At 36.8% G+C, this 26,222-nt stretch overlaps 1 protein-coding gene across 1 annotated transcript in view; it reads right to left on the bottom strand.

The window, feature by feature from the left end:
* LOC103254993 (N-deacetylase and N-sulfotransferase 3) overlaps window positions 1-26,222 on the bottom strand; it is a 192,614-nt gene that overhangs the window by 17,801 nt on the left and 148,591 nt on the right. Inside the window, exons 7-9 of the mRNA XM_008052968.2 lie at window positions 15,135-15,317; window positions 12,851-12,947; window positions 2,829-2,952 (exon numbers count right to left, since the gene is read on the bottom strand). Coding sequence (XP_008051159.1) covers window positions 2,829-2,952; window positions 12,851-12,947; window positions 15,135-15,317 — 404 coding nt within the window. The remainder of the gene's footprint in view (window positions 1-2,828; window positions 2,953-12,850; window positions 12,948-15,134; window positions 15,318-26,222) is intronic.

Below are 26,222 nucleotides of genomic sequence, written 5' to 3'. Positions count from 1 at the left end.
ACATATTGCAAAGTTTAGCTGATGCACCAAAGTGACATCTTGAGACAGCGCAATAAGTAAATCTTTTTATGTTTTCTGGGAATTGCCTTATTGATGATATGTAAGTCTGGCACCCTTTTAAGGGGAAAGAGGTACACAAAAAAATTTCTGGAGAGCTTAATCTGCTATATGTTCTGGTGTTATTCTATTTACAGAGATTGCCACATTTCAGAATATTCCTTATATAAAAGCTTGTTCTAGGAGTACTAAGGTTATCTTGAGTATCTAGTGGCATTGTATTTGGTCCGAGCTTGTCTCAAGCTTGCTTATTCTGAAAAAGGCTTCAAAGATCTCAAATAAAAGGCAGACGTTTTAGCTTCTAAATACCATCCCACCTTCCCAGAAATTTCTAATATCTGGGACAATTTAGGATTTGAAAACCCTCTGATACCTGCATAATGAACATTTTTGTATAGCTAACCCTGAATTGTACCCCACATCTTTAAAATAAAAAATAAAAAGGAAAGAAAAGCCCCTGAAGCAGGTCTGGAGCTTGCCTGGCCCCAGAGGCTCACAGCTTAGAAGGCGGGGTTCAGTTCTTGTTTGCCTACTTGTCTGCATGTTCCTTGTATAGTGGCTGGCACTTACAGGCACTTAAAAAAATGTTTGATGACTACACAAGTAAACAAAAGAAATTCACGTTCACGTTTTTAGGGTAGGACCTGGAAGCTCCCCAAATAGGCTCACATTTGGAGAGTATGAATTCAGACTATTCCAAGACGGCAACTAAACTAGAATGGTTTAATAATTTGGGAATTAAAAATAAATGCCTGCCTCCCTTAAGCTTCAGCAAATTTTTAAAACTGAAAGATGGAATTTTTGCAATGCCCCACATTTGTTTGTTATTTGGGTAGACCTTGCATATTACTAATTGGTTTTACACAAAGCCAGATTATGATGTTTAGAGGATCTAAATGCTAATTGGATTTTATAGCATCCCACATATATTACTCCAACCCTCCACTACATTCCTGTGTAATTAAAAACTGTAAGACCAAACCATAAAACATAAAACTTACTTGTATGCATAAGTCAAACATTTTTCTTCTGATTGCAAATGTTCTGATTGCAACTGTTGACTATTTTGTAAAAGATAAAATTTTCTAATTTTCATTTGCCCTACTTTGCTTATGTCCTAAGCCTGTGCTTAGGCAGCTGGTTTTATCCAGTTCTCCAAAAAAGGAGATGCATGCATGCAGATTAACTAAATGTGCCTGGTTAATTCTTTAAGTGACCTTGGAACTCTGAGATTTATAGTCTTCAACCTTTGGCACCGTGGCCATGGTCCCAAAAGGACTGCTGAGGTGCTAATGCTTCATAGAGGGGTGAGGTCACAGGATTGGAATACATTTGATATCACTGAGAGCAAAGCTATAGTTATTGCTATATAGACTATAAATGCTATAAATGTCATTCTATAGCAAAATCGTTATTGCTATAGAATGACATTTTCCATTAATATTATTTATTATTTACATTAATTGTTTTTGATAATCATAATTTTTCAATCCAAAATAATTTTTTGGGATTAGAAAATATAGTTTACTTAAAAAGCAAATTAGAGAGAGAGAAAGAGGACATTCATCTCCCCAATACAGGGGAGGGGGCCAAAGCCAGGAAACATGGTGATGACCATAGTTCAAAGAGCACATGGCCACACCAGCGTCTAGTAAGGCAATGGCCAATCCAAAGTAATTTTATGTGGGGTGTTTTTATTGAGTTATATTTAAAATCTTTTGCTACTCTAACTTTTTACTTATATCATGTTCTTGCAAACTGCTTAAGGGACTTTTTGTTCCTGTTATAGTGCTTATACACATGATGATCAAAAAATTTTTTTGAGAAATTTTTGATAAAAAATTGTAACCGCAGTTATTCAGAAGTCACAGGGAATCCAAGTATGGCATTCCTGTCCACCTCCAAAGCAATTTTTAATCACTCCTCTGATTCATGAAGTTAACATCACTTTATTCTACTATATACTGGCACATGTATTTAAATCAGTAGTCTAATAGCAGCTGAAGTAGTTGATGGTTTCTTGATTTTCCAACTGTTATTTAATACCACACAATAATCGATATCAGATCCTGTACTAAAGAATTGGCAGTGGAATGTATAACAATGAGAAGATATGTAAGACCTAGTAGATGGTCAAATTATATTCAATCCATTTCTTTTTGTTTGTTTTTGTAGAGACGAGGTCTTGAATTCTATGTTGCCCAGGCTGGTTTCAAACTCCTGGGCTCAAGCATTTCTCCTGCCTTGGCTTCCCAAAATGCTGGGATTACAGGTGTGAGCCACCACACCTGGCTCAATTCATTTCTTTATCTTTATATTTGGATTATTCACAAGCAACTCTACTTATAAAATTGAGATCATGCAATTTGACAACAGAGCTTAATATATTGATTCTCTGTGCTCAAATACATACAAAATATTTGTTTATGCTCTAGAGAACAAAAAAATGTTTACTTCTTATAAGTAGAGAGGAATCAAATTCCTGGGTATTATGCCATTTCTCTGGTTTAACGTCTGTAATTACCATCAAAGATAATTAATGGCAATTGAAATCACATGTGATTTTCTTGAGGCAACAAGTTCCTTCATAAACTGAGAACAGTTTGTTATGAATAATTTCTGAGCTCCTTTATAGTATTCAATTAATTTCCAAGGCATAGAGGGTAATCTTTATTTGTGGTTACAAATTTATATGTTTCTAGATATCAGTGCTAAGTTAATACTGTGCACAGTACATATACTTTTAGATTTATACTAATAACCCATCTTACCAATCAATCCCCCTGTGGTAGTTATTTCTATTAAAGAACTGTACCTCCTCAAAGGTTTTTGGGCTGGGGGAGTTACTAAGGATGGAAGGATGCATAACCAGGAACAAATACAAAGCAGTGGTACCTGAAAAGACAATAGAGGTTTAGAAATTAATCAAATGAAAACAGTTTCCTATGATTAGCACATCAAAGCCATCAATAAATTAAATATTACAATGACCTGAACATATTCATTATAAGTACTCCTTGAATTAAATTGAATAGATAACCAGCATTTAAAAATAGGCAGATTTTAAAAATGGAGGTAGTGTGGTATTAGGAGAAGAGCCCTGTTGCAGGGATTGAGAGAACTAGTTTTTGGCCTCAGCCCAGTCACTGATTGTGACTCTGGCTTTTAGCTTCTCTATGTCTCAGCTTTCTTAATGGAAAGCTACCTTGTTTATTTCATAGATTTATTCTGAGAATGAAAAGACATAATGCACCTGAAGATATTTTGACATTAATAAATCACTATATAAATGAAATATATCATTATTTAATATATTACGTTACCAAAATGGATACTTGGGCTCTCCTACAAATTTCTTCCTGAGGTCTATAAAAGCTACTTAAACTTGAGACAGAATTTAATCTTTCAACAAGTTTGCTTAAGCTTGAATATACTTATAAAAATAATGTCAAAAATTGTTTCAATTGCTAAATTTGAAAAAAAAATGGTGTCTTTTCTTAGACAGCTTATAAAATTTGTGTTTTATTGGAAAGAGAATGGCTTATCACAGGTGCCTATATAGATTTGTGGCTATTGGGGAGCAAGACTGTGATTTTTTTAAAAGTAAGCAATGTTAGAAACTGCAAAATTGGTGTTTTATAAGCCTAAATTAGGAGGTAAAGGGTGTGGCTTAGTAGGATTGCTACAAGAGACTATAATGCTTCAAGTTCAGTTTGTTGAAAATTTAACCATGTACTTGAATTGAGATTGTGTTTATAAGATCATAATATAAAAGTATTTCTAAGTCTTCAGTACTCCCAAGAGAGAAATATACCCTGTGGTTTCTACTTCTCCACTCTGATGTGATTTATATTATTGTACAATCTGTGGAGAAAGACCTGTTGATTATATTCCAGGTCAGTAGTTAATAGTAATCAGACCTGGCCTTATAAAATTTCTCTCACTTAGAGAAATTACTATCCTAATTTTGCTTAGTAATAATGCCATGTTGCCATTTGTGAAAAATTTTGAATATTCTTATCTCTGTGTGCTTAAATCTACCATATCTATAAAATAGAAAAATTGTTAAAAATAACCCTGTCAACAGCAATAGTGTATAAAAAATGAATTGAAAGAGGCAGTGTTTCTAGATTATATCTGTTCTAAACAATGAACACTTTATCTACAGATTACTATAGGGAATGAACCATAATCATCTATGATATACAAAGTAACAATGTTCATCACAAGTTTGACTTAAAATGGTGGTCCTCAAACTTTAGCATGCATCAGATTCACCTCGGGGGGTTATTAAAACACTGATAGCCAGGCCCTATCCCAAAGTTTCTGATTCAGCAGGTCTATGTTATAACCTAAGAATTTGCACATCTAATAAGTTCTCTGGTGATGCTGACATTGCTGGGTGGGGCAAACATCCTTTGAAATTCACCAACTTAGAACAATGGGAAACAATAACTTATCGAGTAAAGATGCTCCATTACTTGAAATCCACAGTAAAGTAGAAAGAGCATGTTCTTTGAAGTCAGGTATTAATAAATTCTAGAATCAAGAGTTTTGGTTCTAGTATTTATCAGCAGTGTGAATTTGAACAAAAATTATTTAATCTCTCTTGAGTCTTAATTTTCCCATCTGTCTAGTGGGAAAAAAAAAAATACTACTTAGCTATCAGGGCTTTATGATGGTCAAGTGAGATTACCTATATGAAAGTCCCTAAATAGTGCCAGATCTGAATATTTGAAAGACATTTTTACAAATAAGAACTTTATTGAGATATAACTTAAAATTATAATAAATATATATACTCATCTCAATGATATAATTACATAGCTATAATATATAATGTAGTTCATAATATAATTATATAATATAGGTATATAATTAGATCATGAATATATAATTCAGAAAATGTATAAAGAAGCTTTTTTAAAACTGAAAAGAATAAATCTTTGTGGGAATAAGAAATATGGCTATTCTAAAATAAAAAAGAAAACAGATCAATTCTTTTCTTAGATCAACTGAAAACATTCTTGTCGAAATTTTATTTTAAAGAATTTTATTAAATCATGTTATTTACTTTTAATAGCCTTTTGTGATCAGCATTAACAATACCAACAGAAAAGATGGATGTGACCTAATTACTTTGCATAGTCAGTAAAAGGCATAATGTAATTTACCAGTGATCAAAAATTTGTTGTGTTTTCTGAATTATGTCTTTGCCTACACATATTATTGGATCTGAACAACTGTCCTGTATATATATTTTGTCAGTGGTAACCCAACTACATAATCACAGACACACACAGACATGTAAATAACCATCCATACAGTTTCAGTTTTTTAATTTTTGTCAGCTTCCACACTGAAAAATATTTGAATATTTAGATAACTTGAAATCTATGCAAAATTTTTCAGAAAACACTTTTGACAAAAATTATGATAAAAATGAAGCTACTTAGTTATCATGTAACTGACATAAGATCTTTTTTGTCTAATTAAAGAATCAATTTCACAAAATACTTATATATACAACAACATACTTATATATACAATCTCAGAAGTGTTATGCTAAATGAAAGGAAAACATAAGATTACACACTATATGCTTTCAGTTACATGAAATTCTAAGAAAAGCAAAACCACAGTGGCAGAAAGTGGTTGCCTGTTGCTGGGATAGAGTGGGGATCTGGGGGATCGATTGCAAAGGGACATGAAGAAACATTTTTAGGATAACAGAACTGTTTTATATCTTGAATGTGGTGGTGGTTCACGACTATATACAATTTCTAAAATTCATTAAATTGTACATTTAAAATGGGTGAATTTTGTTGCATGTATATTATACTTCAATAAAACTAGGGAAAAATCAGTATTTATAAAAAATAATCAATTTCTATAAAAATTTTCTTTCAAAGGTAAATGTTATCTTCAAGTTGTAAGAGACATTTGCAAACCCAATTGAGTTTTAGATGATAAGTAATAATTCTTCCATCTAACCATGATATTAAGACATTTGTATATTCGGCTCAACATGAGAGGAAGCATATCCTCCAGTGCTATCTAACGCAAAATGATGTGCCAAGCCTTCAGTATGTGATCAGTCATGACAGATTTATGTGATGACAGTGGGGGTTCACCGAAGACACTTTGTTTAAATGTTTTTCTAGTTGCTTTTGACTTTAGATACATAAGGATATGTGAAATAAATAATGACAAGAAAAATATTTGTCATATTATTGTTTCCAGATTGTTATCTGCAAATAGGACTAAGAAAAAATGAATAGGCTAGGCCAGGATTGGTGGCTCAACCTGTAATCCTAGGACTTTGGAAGGCCTAGGCGAGTGGATTGCCTGAGCCCGCGGGTTTGAGACCAGTCCAGGCAACTTGGTGAGATCTTGTCTCTATAATAAATAAAAAACTAGCCAGGTACGGTAGTGCGTGCCTGTAGCTCCAGCTACTTGGAAGGCTGAGGTGGAAGGATTGCTGGAAGCCAGTAGGTTGATGCTGGGGTGGCTGTGAGCATGCCACTGCATTCCAGCCTGGGTAATTGAGTGAGACTCCAACTCAAAAAAAAAAAAAAAGAAAAAGAAAAGAATGAATAAACTAAACTCTCTGCATACATTGCACAGAATTCTCTTCAGTTAGTTATAGAGAGATGAGAGAGGGAATGTATTCCCCTTAGCAACTGAAATGGCTGTTTTCTGTGAAGCCACAATCCAAGGGTCCTGAATAATTTGTCATGCAGGACACAGCATGAATGTCTGGCATTTTAAAGCTTCCACTGTGCTTCATTTTAATACTTATTCTTACAGAAACAAGAAGTTTATGGGGAAAAAACCTGCACACCAATTTAAGAAAAAGTGCAAAAGATGTCTCATGGGAATGAATAAATACCTTCTTAGCACAACGTTTTGTTTATGTTTAGGAATTCTGCTTATAAAACATCTTTTAGACTTTCAAAAAGTGGTCATCTCTGCAAGAAATAGTTTACAAGTAAACCATATCAGGAAGGTGGCAGTTTAAGAGATAATTTTTCTAGAAGAGATTTATTATAAGGAGTTATAGGTATTTATATATGTTTTGCTTGAATTTTGACAAAATCCTGTTAGTTGCTCTCTGAACACTTGATTAGTTTTGATTTTAGAAATATTAATACAAATACTTTTCAATTAAGATTTTGGGAAAAAAATAACATGTGATACCAAATTGATTACTGAATACTCCAAGTGTGTGACATCTATTTCATCATTTCACTTAAAAAAAAAGTCACTTTGAGTAGATCCAAGATGATCACTGTGGAGCAGCAGACTGTCACCACTCTCACCAAGCAGGGCAGAGAGTACGGACCCAGCTGCCAATAAACAGAGACATCTTGAATACTTTTGGATATGTGAAACACCCTGCACCCAGCAAAGGTCTCTTTGAATACACAGAGACCAGAAAGTGATGGCAGACATAGGACTACAGGTACCCCATTCTCCACTGTGCCCCAGGCTCACACAAAAACTGCAGACCTGCCCAACGGACAAAAGTGGGTGAGTGAGTCAAAGATGCTTTAAGATGATTGTGTGTGGGATGATCTCATGCAGGAGGAGTCCTGGGCAGGATGCAAGTGTTTGGGTAACCTCAGCTCAAGCACAATGGGAGAAATACCTGTGTTGGGGCAACCACCATGAGTGAGGCTTTTCACTGACTGGTGACTCATAGGCAGGGAGAGCCAACCTGCAGAGTGAACCTGACAGGTACACACCACCAGTGCCTGGGGGCCATCACCCCAGTCAGACCGGGAAGAATCCTCTCAAGCCCTGCATGCCAGCAGGGTGAAGTCCATCCACTCCTCTGCAGCAGAAGACTCACACTATTTCAAGAGCAGAGTGTGGACCTAAACAGGGAGGGTGCAACCCAAAAGATTACCCAAGGACTCTTTCAGTAGGAAGACACCTGGGCTGTAGACTGCAGTTAGCAAGTGGGAGACCCATGCCCCCATTTGCTACCCACAGAATGCCAGCAGTGGGGCCTGAAAGTTGGTCTGACAAGTTTAGTGGCAGGTGAGAGAAGCTCTGCAATGAAAGAATCCTCCCATAAGGTGGAGCAAGGAGTAGATGTGAATGTCCCTCCCTCTCTAACTGACAAATATGAAAACACAGAAAGAACTCTAGAACAGAGGGTAATTGAATAGCTTCAGAGCTATAAATCTAAAGTGAAATTATAGAGAGCAAATAGAGGCCTATCATAAATGAAGAAAAGTCAATGAAAAAATATAGACAACCCTCAGAGTCCTAAAAATATAGTACCTGAAAAAAGCAGCTACTGAAGCACATACAATGGAAACCCTAAAAATGACCTGCCCCAGATGACAGCTACAGAAATAAGAGATTGGATGGCAAAGGTAAACAGGAACCAAGAGAAACTAGAAGCAAAACTCATTTAAGTTATACAGGAAGTAAAAGAAGAGATGGTCAATTTCAAAACAGCCCATTCTAAAATAATGGAAATGAAAAACTTCATCCTGGAAATTAAGAACACACGAACAAGCATAGGTAGCAGGGTCAACCAGGCAGAGGAAATAATCTCAGAGCTTGGAAGACCAAAACTTGGAATTAATCCAGTCTGTCAAAAACATAGAACAAAAGCTTAAAAAGAAGGAGCAGAGCCTCTAAGAGATGTGGGAGTATGTCAAGAAGCCAAATTTATGCCTGACTGGTCTTCCTCAAGCAGAAAGGGAAGTGGAAACACCATGGAACAAGAATTCCATGAGGTCAGTCAAGAAAACTTCCCACATCTTGCCAGAGAGATGATTATCTAAGCACAAGAGATTCAGAGAACCCTCACAAGGTACCATATGAGAAGACCATTCCCAAGGCACATAGAAATCAACCACCACAAAATAAGCAAGAAAGAAAAAATTCTAAAGGCAATGAGAGAGAAAGATCAGACTATCTTCCAGGGAAAACCCATCAGGACACTGACCCTCACGCAATCATAGTTGAAGACCTAAATATCCCACTAACAGTTTTAGATACATTATTGAGGCAAAACACACAAACAAACAAAAAACAGCAAGGAGATCCGGAACCACAACTTGATGTTCTATCAAATGTATTTTATAGACATCTACAGAACACATCATCCAACATTGATTAAGTATACAGTCTACTCATCAGCATATGGAATGTACTCCAAGATTGATCACATTCTCAACATAAATCAAGCATGAACAGATTTCAAAAGATCAAAATAGTACCATGCATCTTCTCAGACCACAGTGGAATAAAAATAAATATTGCCACCAACAAGATCCCCCCCCAGAACACACAAAGACATGGACACTAAACAACATGCTGCTGAACAACATCTGGGTCAACTTGGAAATCAAGACAGAAATAAAAAGATTCCTGGAAACAAACAAAAACAAAGACACATCTTATCAGAATCTCTGGGATGCCATGAAAACAATGTTAAGAGGAAAATTCATAGCATTGCATGTACACATCAAGAAAACAGAATGATCACAAGTAAAGGTGCTGAAAAAGCAAGATCACCTAGATCCTAACTTCAGCAGAAGAATCCAGATCACTGACATAAAATCTCAATTGAAGGCTATAGAAGACAAAAATATCATAGAAAGGATCAGCAAGACCATACACTGGTTCTTTGAAAGAATAAATAAGATTGACAGTTTCCTGACCAGACTGACTAAAAAAAAAAAAAAAAAAGAGAGAGAGAGAGAGAGAGAGAAAGTCTATATAAACACAATTAGAAATGCAAAAGGCAAAGTCACAACTGACCCTGAAGAAATTAAAAAGATTATCAGAGGTTACTATAAAAACCTGTATGCAACATAAACTAGAAAACCTAAAGGAAATAAAGGACTTTAGACATGACACAACCTCCCAAGATTGAAACAAGAAGAAATTGACCAATTTCCAAACAGACCAATAACAATCCAGGAAATCAATTCAGTCATAAGAAATCTCCCCCCCACACAAAAAAGCTCCAGACCAGATGGCTTCTCAGCTGAATTCTATAAGACACACAAGGAACAACTAACGTCAATCTTATTGAAAGTATTTCAGGCAATTGAGAAAGATGGAATGCTCCCCAGCTCATTTTATGAAGCCAACATTATACTGATACTCTAACCTGGGAAAGAACCAACAAGGAAAGATAATTACAGGGTAATCTCCTTGATAAACATAGACACAAAAATTCTAAATGTGATTCTAGCAAACTGAATTCAAGGACACATCTCAAGGATCATCCACCATGAACAGGTGGGTTTCATTCCTGGGATGCAGGGCTGGTTCAACATTCACAAGACCATAAATGCAATTCAGCATATCAACAGATATAAAATCAAGAAGCACTTGGGTATGTCATTAGATGCAGAAAAAGCATTCAACAAAATCCAGCATCCCTTCCTGATAAAAACCCTTGGGTACCTAGACATAGAAGGTACATTCCTTAAAACAGTAAGAGCTATCTATGCTAAACCCACAGCCAACATTTTGCTAAATGGGTAGAAATTGGAAGTATTCCCCCTAAGAACAGGAACAAGACAAGGATGCTCCCTTCCTGTTAGACATAGTGTTGGAAGTCCTAGTTAGAGCAATCAGGCAAGAGAAGGAAATCATGGGTATCCAAATAGGAAAAGAGAAAGTTAAGCTATCCTTCTTTGCAGATATTATTTTATATCTTGAAAACCCCAGGGAGTCTGCCAAAAGCATCCTCACACTGCTAATTGACTTTAGCAAAGTCTCAGGGTACAAAATCAATGTGCAAAAGACAATTGCATTTCTATACACCAGCAATAAGCAGGCAGAGAACTAAATAAAAAGCACAGTCCCATTCATAATAGTCACACACACACACACACACACACACACACACACACACACACACACACACATAAAACAAAACACCTTGGCATTAGCATTCATGTAACCAGAAAAGTAAAAGATCTTTACAATGAGAACTACAAAGTCCTGCTCAAACAAATAGAAAAATATCCTATACTTATGGATTGGAAGAATCAATATTGTGAAGATGTCCATTGATAAGCCCAAGAGAATCTACAGATTTGTGCAATGTCCATCAATTTACCAATTTTTTTTGTCAGACCTGGAAATGACAATACAGAAATTCATATGGAAACAAGCAAACAAAAAAAACAGATTGCCAAAACAATCCTCAGCAAAAGGAACAAATTAGGAAGTATCACACTTCCAGACTTTAAAGTTTACTACAAGTCTACAGTAACCAAAATGGCCTGGTGTTAGTACAAGAGTAGGCACATAGGCCAATAAAGTAGGACAGAGATTCCAGAAGCAAAAACTGAAGTCTCTCAACAAAGTCATCTTTGACAAAGCACACTGGGGAAAGAAGACCGTATTTAGCAAATGGTGCAGGGAAAACTGACTGCCCACATGCAGAAGAATGAAAGAGGACCCCTACCTATCACGATATACAAAAATCAACTCTAAATGTATCAAAGACCTAAACTAAATGTAAAACTTCAAGCTATAATACTAGAAGAAAATGTAGGAAACACCCTTATGCACATTGGAGTAGGCAATGAATTTTTGACCAAGTTCCCAAAAGCAAATTGGGAACATATCAAACTGAAAAGCTTTTGCACAGCAAAATAAATCATCAAGAGAGTGACAGACAACCTACAAAATAGGAAAAAGTATTTGCAAATTATGTATCTGACAAAGGCCTAACATCCAGGATCTACAAGGAACTCAAAGTTAAAGGGAAAAAAAACAACAACAGACAACCCTATTAAAAAGTGGGCAAAGAACCCTGAACAGATACTTTTCAAAAGAAGACATATAAGCAGTCAGCAGACATGAAAAAATGCTCAGCCTCGCTAATTATCAGAGAAATGTAAATCAAAACTACAATGAGATAACATCTAACACCAGTAAGAATTGATCATGTAAATTAAAAAACAACAAATTCTGGTGTGGGTGTGGAGAAAAAATAATGCTTTTACACTGTTGGTGGGAGTGCAAGCTAGTTCAACCTCTATGGAAAGCAGTGTGACAATTTTTAAAGGAAATAAAATTTGGCCCTTCCATATGACCCAGCAATCCTTCTCCTGGGAATATACCCAGAGGAACATAAATCTTTCTACAAAAATGACACTTGCACACACGTTTATTGCTGCACTATTCACAATAGCAAAAACATGGAATCAACCCTACCTCCCATTAAAAGTTGATAAAGAAAATGTGGTATATATACACAATGGAGTATGCAGCCATAAATAAGAACAAAATCATGGGTTTCACAGCAAGTTGGATGGAGTTGAAGATCTTCATACTAAGTGAACTATCACTGAAACAAAGAACTGAATACCACTTGTTCTCTCTTGGAAGTGGGACCTGAACATTAATCACATGAGCACAAGGGATGGATCAGCAGTCACTAGGCACTGCTGGGGGAGGGGAGGACATAACAAGACAAAGGTACCTGGTCCTGTGCCAGGGGAGTGAGGACCAGTTGGAGGCCCAAACTTCACCTGCATGCAGCCTACTTGTGTAGCTAATCTTTACTTGTACCCCACATCTCTGTAATAATAAATTTAATTTAAAAATTAGCTGTAGGCATCTAAAAAAACCACTTTGATAAGCATTTAATTACATTATGGAATTAAAAATTATGTCAGAGAAAAACATGTTATTGATAAATCAGCATTTATAAGGAGTTTATGAACTCATTGAGACAAGAACGCATTGTCTAGTCATCAGGAACTTTACACTGGTTAATCATAGCATAAAAAGTTCTTACCAGTTTTCTGGGGTCCTATTACCAAGAATTTTGGTAAGCGATCACAAGTTTTTTCTTTAGACCAAATGTCTCTGTGGCGTTTGTCATCACAAGGATTCTAAATGGGAGAATATAGAGATGTATTTTTTGTGATTGTGTCAATTGTGTGATAGCTTTTCCAACTTCTGTCAAAGATATCCCAGGAAACAACAGGATAAAAATGAGTCTCTTTTTAAAAAACGAAAGCCCCAAAGTGGCATTATAGAAGCTTCCGAATAACTCCTTTCCATCCTGAAGTTGAGAGTCTTCTGAGGACGTTGGGGAGGGGAGGTATTTACACCTTGGGTAAATAGCCTCATAGCATTGAGAATTAAATACACACACACATTTATTTTATTACTGGTATTTCTGTCCTAATTTTTTAAAAATAGGAACTTGATGGGCAGAGACCATGCTTCTGCTAACCTAAAAGAAGATGCACTCTCAGTATTCAATAAATAACTGAAATATAAGGTGTCAGATTTTTTTCAAAGTTACTTTGAGCTTTCCGGCTGTGCTTCAAAGGGATAAGGATATGGCCATAATACTACCATTTAAAGAAAGCAGATTTTGCTCAGCTGTCTTCAAAGGCTGGTAAATGTATATCTAAAAATGTGTAACTTTACAGACTATGATACTTAAGTTTTAGCAAAAGGGTAAAATGAAGGTGAATTACTACCTTAGGGATTCTACTTTTTGGTCTATAATATTTAGTATCAATCCCCACTGTGCAAGACATGTCTAGAGCAGCCTTCATGTTAACTACAAAGTGTGTATTATGTAGAGAAGGGGGAAGAATTACGGTACCCTTTAATATTATATCAAGAATGGGCACCAGGATCATTTTTTATTTCTATTCAATTAATACTGCAGATTTGTGAAGTTAAATAAACCTTCTGCTTATTTTTATAAGCAACACATGTTAACACTATTCATTTTGACTGCTTTTCTGAAAAAAATAGTTTTAAACTTGTCACCTGAAATAATAGTGATTTCACTTTAAAAATAAAGTGTTAAATTTTCGGGAAAATTGCATGTCTTTCCAGTGGCTAACATTTATTTGGTGATGTTTTGTAGTGGTTAAGATGAAAAAATGCTTGTTACAACAACTGAAAGTAATACGCCGTCTTAAATCCACAGCCACTAACTTCAATCTGCTAAATGTGGCGATACGTTTCTTCCTCCTAAGAACAGGAACAAGACAAGGATGACCCTTCCTGTTCAACATAGTGTTGGAAGTCCTAGTTAGAGCAATCAGGCAAGAGAAGGAAATCATAGGTATCCAAATAGGAAAAGAGAAAGTTAAGCTATCCTTCTTTGCAGATATTATTTTATATCTTGAAAACCCCAGGGAGTCTGCCAAAAGCATCCTCACACTGATAATCGGTTTGTGCTCAAGAGGTAAGTAGCTCATAGTTCAAGACTGTATGCTTTGAAAATAGAGTTCAGAGTTTACCCCAACTTCAGTCTGTGAAATTACTGAGTTCCACTTCTGTAGATTGTTGTTGTTGTTACCATCAGCTCAGTCTGTAACTCTAGCGGTACTTACAACAGAGATGAAGAAAGAGCACAGCCTCTGAAGCCAGATGGCCTATAATGGATTTCCATACACTGGCTGTGTGACCTTGCTTAACTAACTCAGCCTTTCTGTGCCTTAGATTTTCATCTGTAAAATGTGAATAATAACTGTAGCTACCACATAGAGTAGTTGTGGTGATGAATTAACATATGTAAAGCTCAGTGATTTTCCTATGAAATACTTTCCTTCACGTACAAAATAATCTCCAATTAATACTTTTGAAACCCATCCACATTCTGTAGCTGCTGTTGTACCTCATGGTTCAGAAGGCAGATGTTAGTCCTGAACTCTGCTCAGAGATCCGCTGATGTGGTTTAGTCATTAGAAATATGGGGATGTGTTCAGGCTCACCAGCTGCCTAACACACAACTTGTTTACCATCTTCTACTCTTTCGGTCAATCTGCAAATTGATCTCTCACTCCTAACTGAAAACATTACATCCACTGAATCCCTCACTGAGCTTTCAGAATTCCATAATTTCGAATGGGCAAAGAAACAGGGAATTTGGCTCAAAATGTAGCAATAATAGACTACAATTCAGGAAGAAGTCGTTCCTCAAATCTACTAACATTTCCAAATTGTTTTTTTCCCAGATGGCTTCACTTTTCAGATTTGGATGATCTCACAGAAATGAAAGATATGTTTCTGGAATTAATTAGTTATACCAATTATTGAATTAATTTTACCTGCCAGAGAGGGTCTTTCTGATCAGGAAAGAGCTCAAAATACTTGTGAGCTAGTTGCACTGGAGGCAGAGTCTGAAGTCTCAAGTTGGTCCAGCTTCGCACAAAGTTGGCCAGATTAACAAATGTATATAATCCCAGACGGTCATTCCCGTAGTTGGACAAATGGGTCATGAAAATGCTGATCTGGAAAAGGCAAAATGAAATTCAGTGTAGATACCAGTTATTTTAACGCTAGAGGGCAGTGTAATCACAGCAATGCTAGTTTTCTCCTTAAGCAGTATTTTGCACAGGTTTTTAATTCATGGCATGTTTTTGGATTGGACACATCGCCAAAACACTCATTATATTAACGCACATTGGAGGATATGTTATCAGCAATACTTGAGCATTTTGTCCCTTAAGTTTTAAAATATTTCATAAAAAAATAAGTTAAACATCTAGTAGCTACCATAAGTCCATGTTGTTACAATATCCTAAATGTCAACACCTAATGACCTCATGATATATGGACTGTTAATCTTTGGAAGCAGCAGGATTCCAGGAGGTTAGGATTTTATAATTTCAGTCTACTTAATTCAGTTTACTGTAGAACTTCAAGTTAAGGGGATACAAGCAATCACTGAATTGTTATTAGCATTAAGTGAATGTACTCAATTTGCATTTCTTAGAGGCTATCATGACAACAGGCTGGTTGGTGCCTGGGTTTCTGCTAAAATAACTATTGACTATTTTTCATCAATAACACTTTCAAAGACTTTTTTCATATACTTTGGGTCCATTATTTACAATATAAAATATCTTCTTTAAGAAAAGTCTTTACTGCTTGATTAGCTAAAATGGATTCTTCCTATGGAAGCAGCTGACCTACATTGAATTCATGCCTTGGATAAAAAAAAAAAATCACAACAAGTGTGGAAAACTTTTTATAATAAAATAAATTTGAATTCTGTAGGTTTGATTTCATTGGTCTAGGATATATGTAGAATGGGTACTTTTTAAAAAGCTATTGCTTTAAATTAATGCAAATAATTTTTGTTGGTTAGTTGTTGACTAATACAAATAATTCTTCTGCATGAGATGTTGAATGGCAAAGAAAATAATTGTGGCATTTATGCTGCTATAAAAAAGATCATAAAATAAATAATTCATACTAGTGAATTAGTACTTTCTTAAAATATACAATGTCATGTGAATGCATAGTAATGATTATTATAATGATCATCATAATAAATAGGTCACTAGTTAAGAAGATAAAAGAAATATTCACGAAAGTTTATTGAGATGAAGTGGCAGAGATGAGAGAAAAAGTTATATTAAGATTTGATATACTACATCAGAAAAAAATGTAAATACTTTCAACTACAAAAAAGAAGAAACAGAAGTATCCTATATTCTATGAAACAAACCCTGAAGATTTTCACGTGAAAAACTACAACTGTGATCAAGAATATTTGTGTTTCTATTCACTCTCACTGAACATACATATTAAATCTTAAACTTTCACAAACAAAATACCTTAAGGGCGATTTTAAATAGCTATGTATATCATCAGACTGATGCAGTCATGGAATTGATAAGTAAAGACTTTTACCATTTTAGGTCTTAAAAAATGAGGTTTTAAAAATGTAACCTTCTGCTTTTTTTCCCTAATAGTAGCTTCAATTCTGTGACTTTAAAAATTTCCTCTTTTACTCTTCCAAAATTTATCAAAACATTAGGCAATTGAGAAACTTATTAAAATCATTCTTAAATTTGGAAGTTTTTTTCCTTAAAATCTGTTGGAGGCAGTCTTTACTCATTTGTTTTATATGCCACATTTTTGAGTGTAGCTCAATAACAGATAGCAAAATAATAATTCAAATGGTCTTTTTCTTAAAGGTGTTAAAAATACAATTGAAAAAATACATGTATTTTTAACCTGGTTATCCACTAATTCACATTTCTTGCTTTATTTTAATGAAAGATTTATCAGTAAGTCTATATGTGTCATATTTCACTTGAATAATATCTGCACTGGACAGAAAATGGGAAACGTAGAGATACTGTGCCACCTAGTGATACTAATACATTTGAACTCCCTTTGAATTCACTTTTTAACCTCAAAAAAACCCTTTTTATTCTGTGACAATTAAAGCAGAGAGCCACTTTTTCTGCATGACTATAGAAAGTAAAAAAATGGTACTGTCCCTGGTAAAGACAGAGGCAACCCAAAATGAGTTATGAGCTAGTTACATTGCTTTTGATGAAACTAAACCTGTTTTGCAAGAATTAATGTGATACCTAACAAGGTGTTGAACTTAGGCCTGTAAAAGAAAAGATACTTAGCCTCTAAGCATGAAACCTTTCCCAGACTTTCAATTCTATTTTTATATTCCCACTTTAACATAATGCAAAATGCACCATAAGCTAAAGGACTGTTGAAAGTGATATTTTTGTAATGCATGTCACCTCATGACCCTTTTAGACTTTGGATTCAAGCCTGAGGTATGCTTTGTGCTCCTAAAGAAATACAAGGCCACGAAGGGAGTATAATTCATGAGGACATAAAACACTTCAATTTCTTCTTAAACTTTTTTTTTTGAGTTGAAGTCTTACTCTGTTGTCCAGGCTGGAGTGCAGTGGCACACTCCCAGTCACCACAGCCTTGACCTGCTGGGCTCAGGCAATCCTTCTGTCTCAGTCTTCCAAGTAGTTGGAACTACAGGCACGTGCTACCATGCCTGGCTTATTTTTTGATTTATTGTAGAGACGAGGTCTCACTGAGTTGCCCAGGCTGCTCTCGAACCCCTGACCTCAGGCAATCCGCTTGCCTCGGCCTCCCAATGTGCTGGGATTACAGGCTGAGGCACCACGCCCAGTCCTTAAACTGTTTTTTAAAATGAATCACAATAGACATGGAATATTGCATATCTTTTGGTGAACATACACCCTCTCCATGTTTTTTTTAATGATTTTTTTTTTTAGTTAGGAAAGTATGCACAATAAGCAACAGAACTGGTGAGAACAGATATATAATGAGAATGTTTTGGTCAAAAAGTTAGCTTGCTTTCCAGACAGCACTTCTCCCTTACTCATGTTCTGACCTAAGACATTTATCATGTCACTTCACTTCTTAGCAATTCCTCACTTGACAATTTCTGTACAGCATAGAAAGAAACAAAGAAAAGGCTTTAAAAGGCTACCAGTTCAGGGAAGGTAGATACTAGCCTTTTCCTAAAGGTAATTCTTTTACAGTTTTAAGAGTGCTTCAAAACTGAGATTTTATTTTTGGTTTTTTTTTTTTAAACGTGGAATGGGTTGAAATAACTTTTTATTATACCCAGAGATCCAATAAGAAGGGAAGTGTCAAAGGAAGTTACAATTACATTTATAAAACAATTTTTGCTGTAAACACACTATGAGTAATTAGTTGTTAAAAAGACTAATTAGCTGCTTAAAATTCAAATCACTGGAAACTCTGCCAAAGGCATAATGTTTATTTGATTTACAGTTGAAAAAGAATTCTTTCTAGCCTGATAAATCTAGATAGGTATAACAAGATACTTATCTGTGAATTATTTTTTTCCGTAGAAGGGAAAAGGTAAATGCCAAATACCACATATTCTAGTATTTATGAGAAAGGTAGCAGATAGCATTTGTCAAAGTCTGACCAAGAGAAAACTATGGGGAACTTTATCTGGTCTTTCCAGCATCAATCCTGTGAATCTAGTAAGTTCCAGGTATGGGATATGCATGGATTACTTGTGGGAAGAAGGAGCAAAACATGGGTCCTGGTGCAGAAACTGTTGACATACAGAGTTTATTCACCTTCTTTTGAGAAGGTTGGGGGGAGGGGAGAGGAAAGAGGGACATAAAAAAATGTATGTTACCTATAAACTATGTCTTTCATGACCATGCAGGTCAGTTCAAATCCACAAATATTTTTTCTGATTATCCTGCTATTCACCAGATGCTCTGCCTGGCTCTGAGAATGCAAATATATATACGTACTCATTCTTTTAAGTTCTGTTCATGAAAAGATTCAGAATTCAAAAGGTAGAATGGAGTTTACAGGGAAGAAAGTATCCCTTCCACCTCTGTGCCTTAGCCAACCGGTTTTGTTTTGTTTTACTATCCTTCTGGGTGACAAAAGACTCAAAAGGTTTATTTTATATGCAAATTAACTAGGAAGTTTTTTAAAGTTCTGATCACCAGGTCTCAACTCAGAGATTCTGATCCTTCTGCCTCAGCCTTCCAAGTAGCCGGAACTACAGGCGCGCGCTACCACATTTAGCTAGTTTTTGATTTATTGTAGAGATGAGGTCTCGTCATGTTGCTCGGGCTGGTCTTGAACCCATGGGCTCAGGCAATTCGCTCACCTCGGCCTCCCAAAGTGCTGAGATTACAGGCTGAGCCACCGAGCCAAGCCCTGAATATATTTTAAAAACAAGCACGTCTTGATAGGTTCATAAATATATTTTGATGTCCTAGACTTAGCCCTGTCCCTAGCACAAAAATTAATTTGGTACATGTCATTGGCTAAGTCTTCTGAGAGTTTCTCTACTGCTGACAGTTGTGTGGAGACACACAGAAAATTGCTAAAGAAAGAGCTGGTTCACATGGACATGTGCAATTGGCTCCTAATTCCCTTCAAGCCTGTTTTATACCAAAGCAAAATTCGGCTGCATTTCCCCATGTACCTCGCAGATATATATTATCTTATAACTTATCTATTTAAAAGTCTCCCTTCCATGTCATTTTTCCTTTATTTCGTGGTGTTTTAAAGGTGGTGTGGCAAAGGACAAGTACACTGTAATTTACTTGTGGTTCTTCTTCCGCCTAGATTTTAAGACCAGAAATACTCTTCTGCGAAAAAAAATAAGGAAACCAGCTTATTTTTATGGAGCAGTGTTCAAACTCTGGATGTTTCATTTTTTATAATTGTGAAAAATTTATGAGTTCCATCACTGTTCATCACATGAGCACATCTCATTCTGGAAAATAAGTAAAAAGTTCTGAGCAAAAAAGCAATTCTAATGGCACTCTAGGTCTGAACTTCCTGTATGATAATTTCCTGGTTTGGACCCCTCTAACCATGCCTCGTTAGCTTTTGAGTTAAATAAAATTCATGTATCATTCTAAAGTACTGCATGGTTCCAGCTTACCTTTCCAATCTTCCCTATACACCCCGTCTGTGCTGAGCAAGTTGACCAACTCGCCTCGCTCACTGCTCCCCATTGTTACCTGGACTTACCCACCTCCTTGGTTTTGTTTATGCAGTTTCTTCTCTCTCTGATACACTGCCTCACTTTTCTACTTAGCTCAATCCCATGCATTCAAGAGCTTCATATCCACTTTTTCATATCTCTCTAGGCAGTGCAACAGTTGAAAAAATTTGAGCCCCAGAGCCCTTAGTTTTGTCTTTCTGACTAAAAAACAAAACAAAACAAAAAACCCATGGCTTATGTTATGCTTTTACAAACACTTATTTTATTCATCTCTAGATTATAAGTTACATGGCATGGGGCCTTTTAACTTTACTCTCTGAACTGCCTTTGATATATGATATGTGCCTTGAGATGGCCCCAATAATCTTATTTGTAAATCTGAGAAATGCAGGGTCAGTTATTTTTTCAATGCCATCCATCCTGGTAATCTTTTAGCACCATTAAAGTTGTGGGCCTACTCAGTGATGTATTACTGTCTACTAACTTTATCCCCATTCTCTCTGGACTCTTTTCTCTGAACTCTGCCTCCCCAGCTTCCACTTATTTTCTTACTGTCCACCTCTCTCTGTTTCCTATGAAACCTTATTCCTTGTAATTAAACTACAGTAAGTCCCCTACATACAAAACTTGAAGTTGCAAACTTTCAAAGATGCACACGTGTGTTCACATGTCTAATTATATAAGTTCACATGTCTGGCGTACATTGGCATGTGCTGTATTGTAGGATTAAAAATATTTTATTTTTTGTTGGTTTGTTTTTTTTTTTGAGTTGGAGTCTCACTCTGTCATCCAGACTGGAGTGCAGCGGTACGCTCCCGGCCACCGCAGCCTCGACCTGCTGGGCTGTGGCGATCCTTCTGCCTCAGCCTTCCAAGGAGCTGGAACTACAGGCGCGCGATACCACACCCAGCTAAGTTTGTGTTTGTTTTTTGCGTATTATTTGTATGAAAAGTATTATAGACCTATTACAGTTCAGTACTATATAGCCTATTGTGCTAGTTGGGTACCAAGACTAACTTTGTTGGACTTACAAATGAATTAGACTTGCGAACACTCTCTTGGAAAAGAACTTGTTCATATGTAGGGGACTTACTGGATATCTTTATGTCTTTGACTTTGGCCTGCACAGTGGTTAAGAAAGTAGGCTCTGCCACCTACTGTCTCTGAGACCTTTACAAGTTATGTAACAGTACTTTAATTTACTTGATTAAAAGGAAAAAAAGAAAGAATATAATAGTAACTACTTCACAGGGTTGTCATTACAATTAAATGTAAAAAAAAAAATTAAACTACTGCCTGCCAATAGTAATAGCAATTGCTTAAAACATAACAGCTATTTACTATTTTAAAAATATATTATTGTTGTATTAGAGAAACATCATTTCTTTCTTATATTTTTCTTCTAGCAGCTCATCAGCGTTATCAACACAGACGTTCAGTCTCTTAATCCTCTTGTTTTTCTGCATCTATCAGTGTCCTTCAGGTCACTTCCTCTATCAGGCAAGATTCTATCATCAATGGCTTGAACTTCTCTCCTACCATCACCCTCAGATTTCTAGATCATCTTTCTGTTTTCAATGCTCTGGAAATCTGAGACTTTGGATCAGTTTTTCATTTAATTACTTCACCACATATGGACTCTTCTGCATAGCTAGCAAAAAACACACAATGGGAGCTATTCATGTCACATAAGCATATGGTCTCCAGTTTCCATTGAATCCTTACTACTACTGGCTACTCTTCATATTTATTCTTTATCACCTTGCTCTTCTTTTCCTTTCAGCAGTTATTTAAAACTTTTATCCTCTCTTGACGCCTTCTGCTCAATTTCCACTCCCCATTCTCTCCCTAGCTAATCATCCCATAATTAGCAGGAAGTAGCAGTATCAGGCAGGAACTCTTCCAAGTCCTTACACCTCTCCACATATATTTGTCTTTTAAGAATTTCTCCTGATGTCTGCAGTGTCAGCCAAAGGTGTTCCATCTTGTATTCGGGGCTAACGTATCTCTTCATCTGCTTTTCACTTCATCAGCTTTCAACTCTTCTGAGATCTTATTCTATCACACATTCCTCTATTTTCAATCCTCTCTACTGGTCCTTCCCTAGTACCTGCAAATATGTTTGAGTCTCTCTCATCTTAGACTCTCTCTTGAGATTTTATCTTTTCTAGCCACTGTCCTAACAAGTCACATTTTTCCAAGGGAGAGTACACAAGTGCTGTTTTTTTGCTCCTCACCCCCATTCACATTTCAGTTCTTTGTAATTTAGATTTTGTCCCCACCTTTCCACTGAAAATGCCTTCTCAAAGGTGACCAATAGTCTCTTAGCTACATAATTCCGTGGGTACTTGGTAGCCATTATGTTAACCAATCTGCTCCATTTAACATCGTTAATCATGCTTAAATTTTTCTTCTTCCTTGGCTTTTTAGAAACTATTTTCTCTTAGTTTTCCTTCATCTATATCTTTTCCGCTGATTCCTCTTTCTCCATGTTACCTTTAAATAGCTGCTGTTTTTAGGGTTTTGTTCTTACATGCTGTCTCTAGGTGGAATCACCACTGTGATCCCCAAGTCTCAAACTATCATTTGGATCATTCTCCTAAATTTTATACATGAATATCAAAGTGTCTAGCTGACATTTTTACTTGAATGTCTCATAGCCATCTCACTTTAAACACGGCTAAATTGAACTCATTATATGTTCACAATACAGTGTAAGCAAGCTTTAGGAGAGCAAGGACCTCATTTGTTTCCTTTTTGCTGGATCCCTAGCTCTTAACCAATGAAATAATAACTAGCACATAGTAGATACTCAATAAGTAAATATTTAAATGAATGAACTTTTATACCCTGATCTAGTCTTCCTTTTATATTCCTTATTTTGCCTAAGGTTCCTACTGCTCATATGTTATCAAGCCAAAAAATGGAGAGTTTTCCAAACACCCGCCAATTTCTCTTATTCCCCGATCTGTTTTTGTCAATACAGTCTTTTTTAATTTTTTTTGACTCAAACTCTTCCTCTCTATCTCTGTATGTACTTGCCTGGTTTAATCCCTCACTGTATCTTATCTGGATTCTTTTAAGCCTTCTAACTGGTCCTCCTCCATCCAGCTTTGTGCTTTTCTAATCTATCCTCTAGAACAGTGCTGTCCAACAGATACATATTGTGAATTACATGTATAATTTCAAAATATGTGCTTTATAGCCACATTCTAAAAAATAAAAAGAAATGAATGAAATCAATTTAAATAACATATTGTCCACCCTACCCAAGGCAATCTACTGATTCAGTGCAATACTCATTAAATTGCCAACATCATGCTTCACAGACCTTGAAACGACAATAAGAAGTTCATATGGAAGCAAGAGAAGAGTAGGAATAGTTAGTGATCCTCAGTGAAAGGAACAGAGCTAGAGGTATCACACTTCCAGGCTTTTAATTATACTACAAGGTTACAGTAACCAAGATGGCTTGGTAGTGGTACAGGAATAGGCATATTGACCAATGAAACCAGACAGATATGCCAGAAATAAAAACATGGTCCCTCAACCAACTCATCTTTGACAAAGGCCCCAATAACAAACATTGGGGAAAGGAAACCATATTTAGCAGATAGTGCTGGGAAAACTGGCTAGTCACATGGCAAAAGAATGAAACTGAGCCGGGCTCGGTGGCTCAGCCTGTAATCCCGCGCCTTTGGGAGCCTGAGGTGAGTGGAATGCCTGAGCCCGCGGGTTCGAGACCCGCCTGGGCAGGTGAGAACTCATCTCTACAATAAAAAAAATCAAAAACTTAGCCGGGCATGGTAGCACGCGCCTATAATTCCGGCTACTCGGAAGGCTGAAGCGGAAGGATCGCCGGAGCCCAGCAGGTCGAGGCTGCGGTGGCCGGGAGTGGCCACTGCACTCCAGTCTGGGCAACAGAGTAAGACTCCAACTCAAAAAAAAAGAATGAAACTGGACCCTAACCTATCACTATATACACAAATTAACTCAAAATGCATCGAAGACTTTAATGTAAAACCTCAAACTATAAGAATTTCAGAAAGAATTAGAGATTGACCTTCCAAATGACCCAGCAAATCCCCTTCTGGAAATATACCCAGAGGAACTTAAATCACTCTACAAAAAAGGTACCTGCACGCGCATGTTTATTGCAGTACTATTAACAACAGTAAAACCGAGTCGGGCTCGGTGGCTCAGCCTGTAATCCCGTGCCTTTGGGACGCTGAGATGAGTGATTGCCTGAGCCCACGGGTTCGAGACCCACCTGGGCAACTTAGTGAGACCTCATCTCTACAATAAAACAAAAAATTAGCCGGGCGTGGTAGCACGTGCTTGTAGTTCCAGCTACTTGGAAGGCTGAAGCGGAAGGATTGCTGGAGCCACTGCACTCCAGTCTGGGCGACAGAGTGAGACTCCAACTCAAAAAAAGAAAATTTTTTTTAAAACAAGCGTTTCAGAAAAAAAGTAAGGAAAACACCCTCCTGGACATTGCAGTAGGCAATGAATTCATGACTAAGTCCTCAAGAACAAGTGCAACGAAGACTAAGATAGACAGGTGGGGACTTTATCAAACTGAAAAGCTTTTTTGCACAGCAAAAGAAACCATCAAAAGAGTAAAAAGACAACCCACAGAATGGAAAAAAATATTTGCAAGCTATGCATCTGACAAAGGCCCAACATCCAACATCTACAAGGAACTCAAATGAACTGAAAGGAAAAACACAAACAACTTCATTAAAAAGTGGGCAAAGTACATAAACAGGCACTTCTCAAAGGTTGACATACCAGCAGCCAACAAATATAAGAAAATAATGCTCAGCCTCACTAAACATCAGAGAGACACAAATCAAACTATGGTGATATACTACCTAATAATGGTAAGGATGGCAATCATTAACAAGTCAAAAAAACAACAGATACTGGCATGTCTGCAGAGAAAAAGGATCTCTGCCACACTGTTGGTGGGAATGTAAACTAGTTCATCCTCTATGGAAAACAGTGTGGCGATTACTAAAATGACTAAAAATTGACCTTCCCTATGATCCAGCAATCCCTTTTCTGGGGATATGCCTGGAGGAACAGAAATCGCTCTAAAAAGAAACCTGCTCACGCATGTTTATTGCCATAGCATTCACAACAGCAAAAACATGGAACCAACCCAGATGCACATCGAAAGTTGACTGGATAAAAAAAATGTGGCACGTATACACAATGAAGTATTATACAGTCATAAAGAAGAACAAAATCATGGCCTTCACAGCAATGGGATGCAGCTGGAGACCATCATACTAAGTGAACTATCACAGAAACAAAGAACCAAATACCATATATTCTCACTTATAAGTGAGCCCTGAACACTAGTCACACTAGCACAACAGTGGTATTGGTGCACACTGGGCACTGCTAGGAAAGGGAGGGAGGAAGGTGGGGAAGGCACATTGCAACACAAAGGGTACCTGGTCCACTAACAAGGGGAGAGAGGGTCAGTTAGAAACCCAAACTTCACTTGCATGCAACCTACTTATGTAGCTAACTCCCACTTGTACCCCACAACTCTAAAAAATAAAAGCTAGCTGGGTGTGGTGGCATGCACCTTGTAGTCCCAGCTACTTGGGAGGCTGAGGAGGGCGGATCACTTGAACCCAGGAGGTCATGGCTGCAGTGAGTCATGACTGTGTCTCTGCACACCAGCCTGGGCGACAGAGTTAGACCCAGACTCAAAAAAATTTAAAAACTGTCTCTGGGGAAAAAAAAGAAGCTAATGAGCCGGGTTCAGTGGCTTAGCCTGTAATCCTGCGTCTTTGGGAGGCTGAGGTGAGTGCATTGCCTGAGCCCGCGGGTTCGAGACCCGCCTGGGCAGTGAGACCTCATCTCT

The sequence above is a fragment of the Carlito syrichta genome, unplaced genomic scaffold (genome assembly GCF_000164805.1).
Source record: "Carlito syrichta isolate Samal-C Ts95f unplaced genomic scaffold, Tarsius_syrichta-2.0.1 Scaffold287740, whole genome shotgun sequence".
Taxonomy (NCBI): domain Eukaryota; kingdom Metazoa; phylum Chordata; class Mammalia; order Primates; family Tarsiidae; genus Carlito; species Carlito syrichta.
The sequence above is the reverse complement of the archived record's forward strand: the minus strand, read 5'-3'. Positions and strand labels throughout refer to the sequence as shown.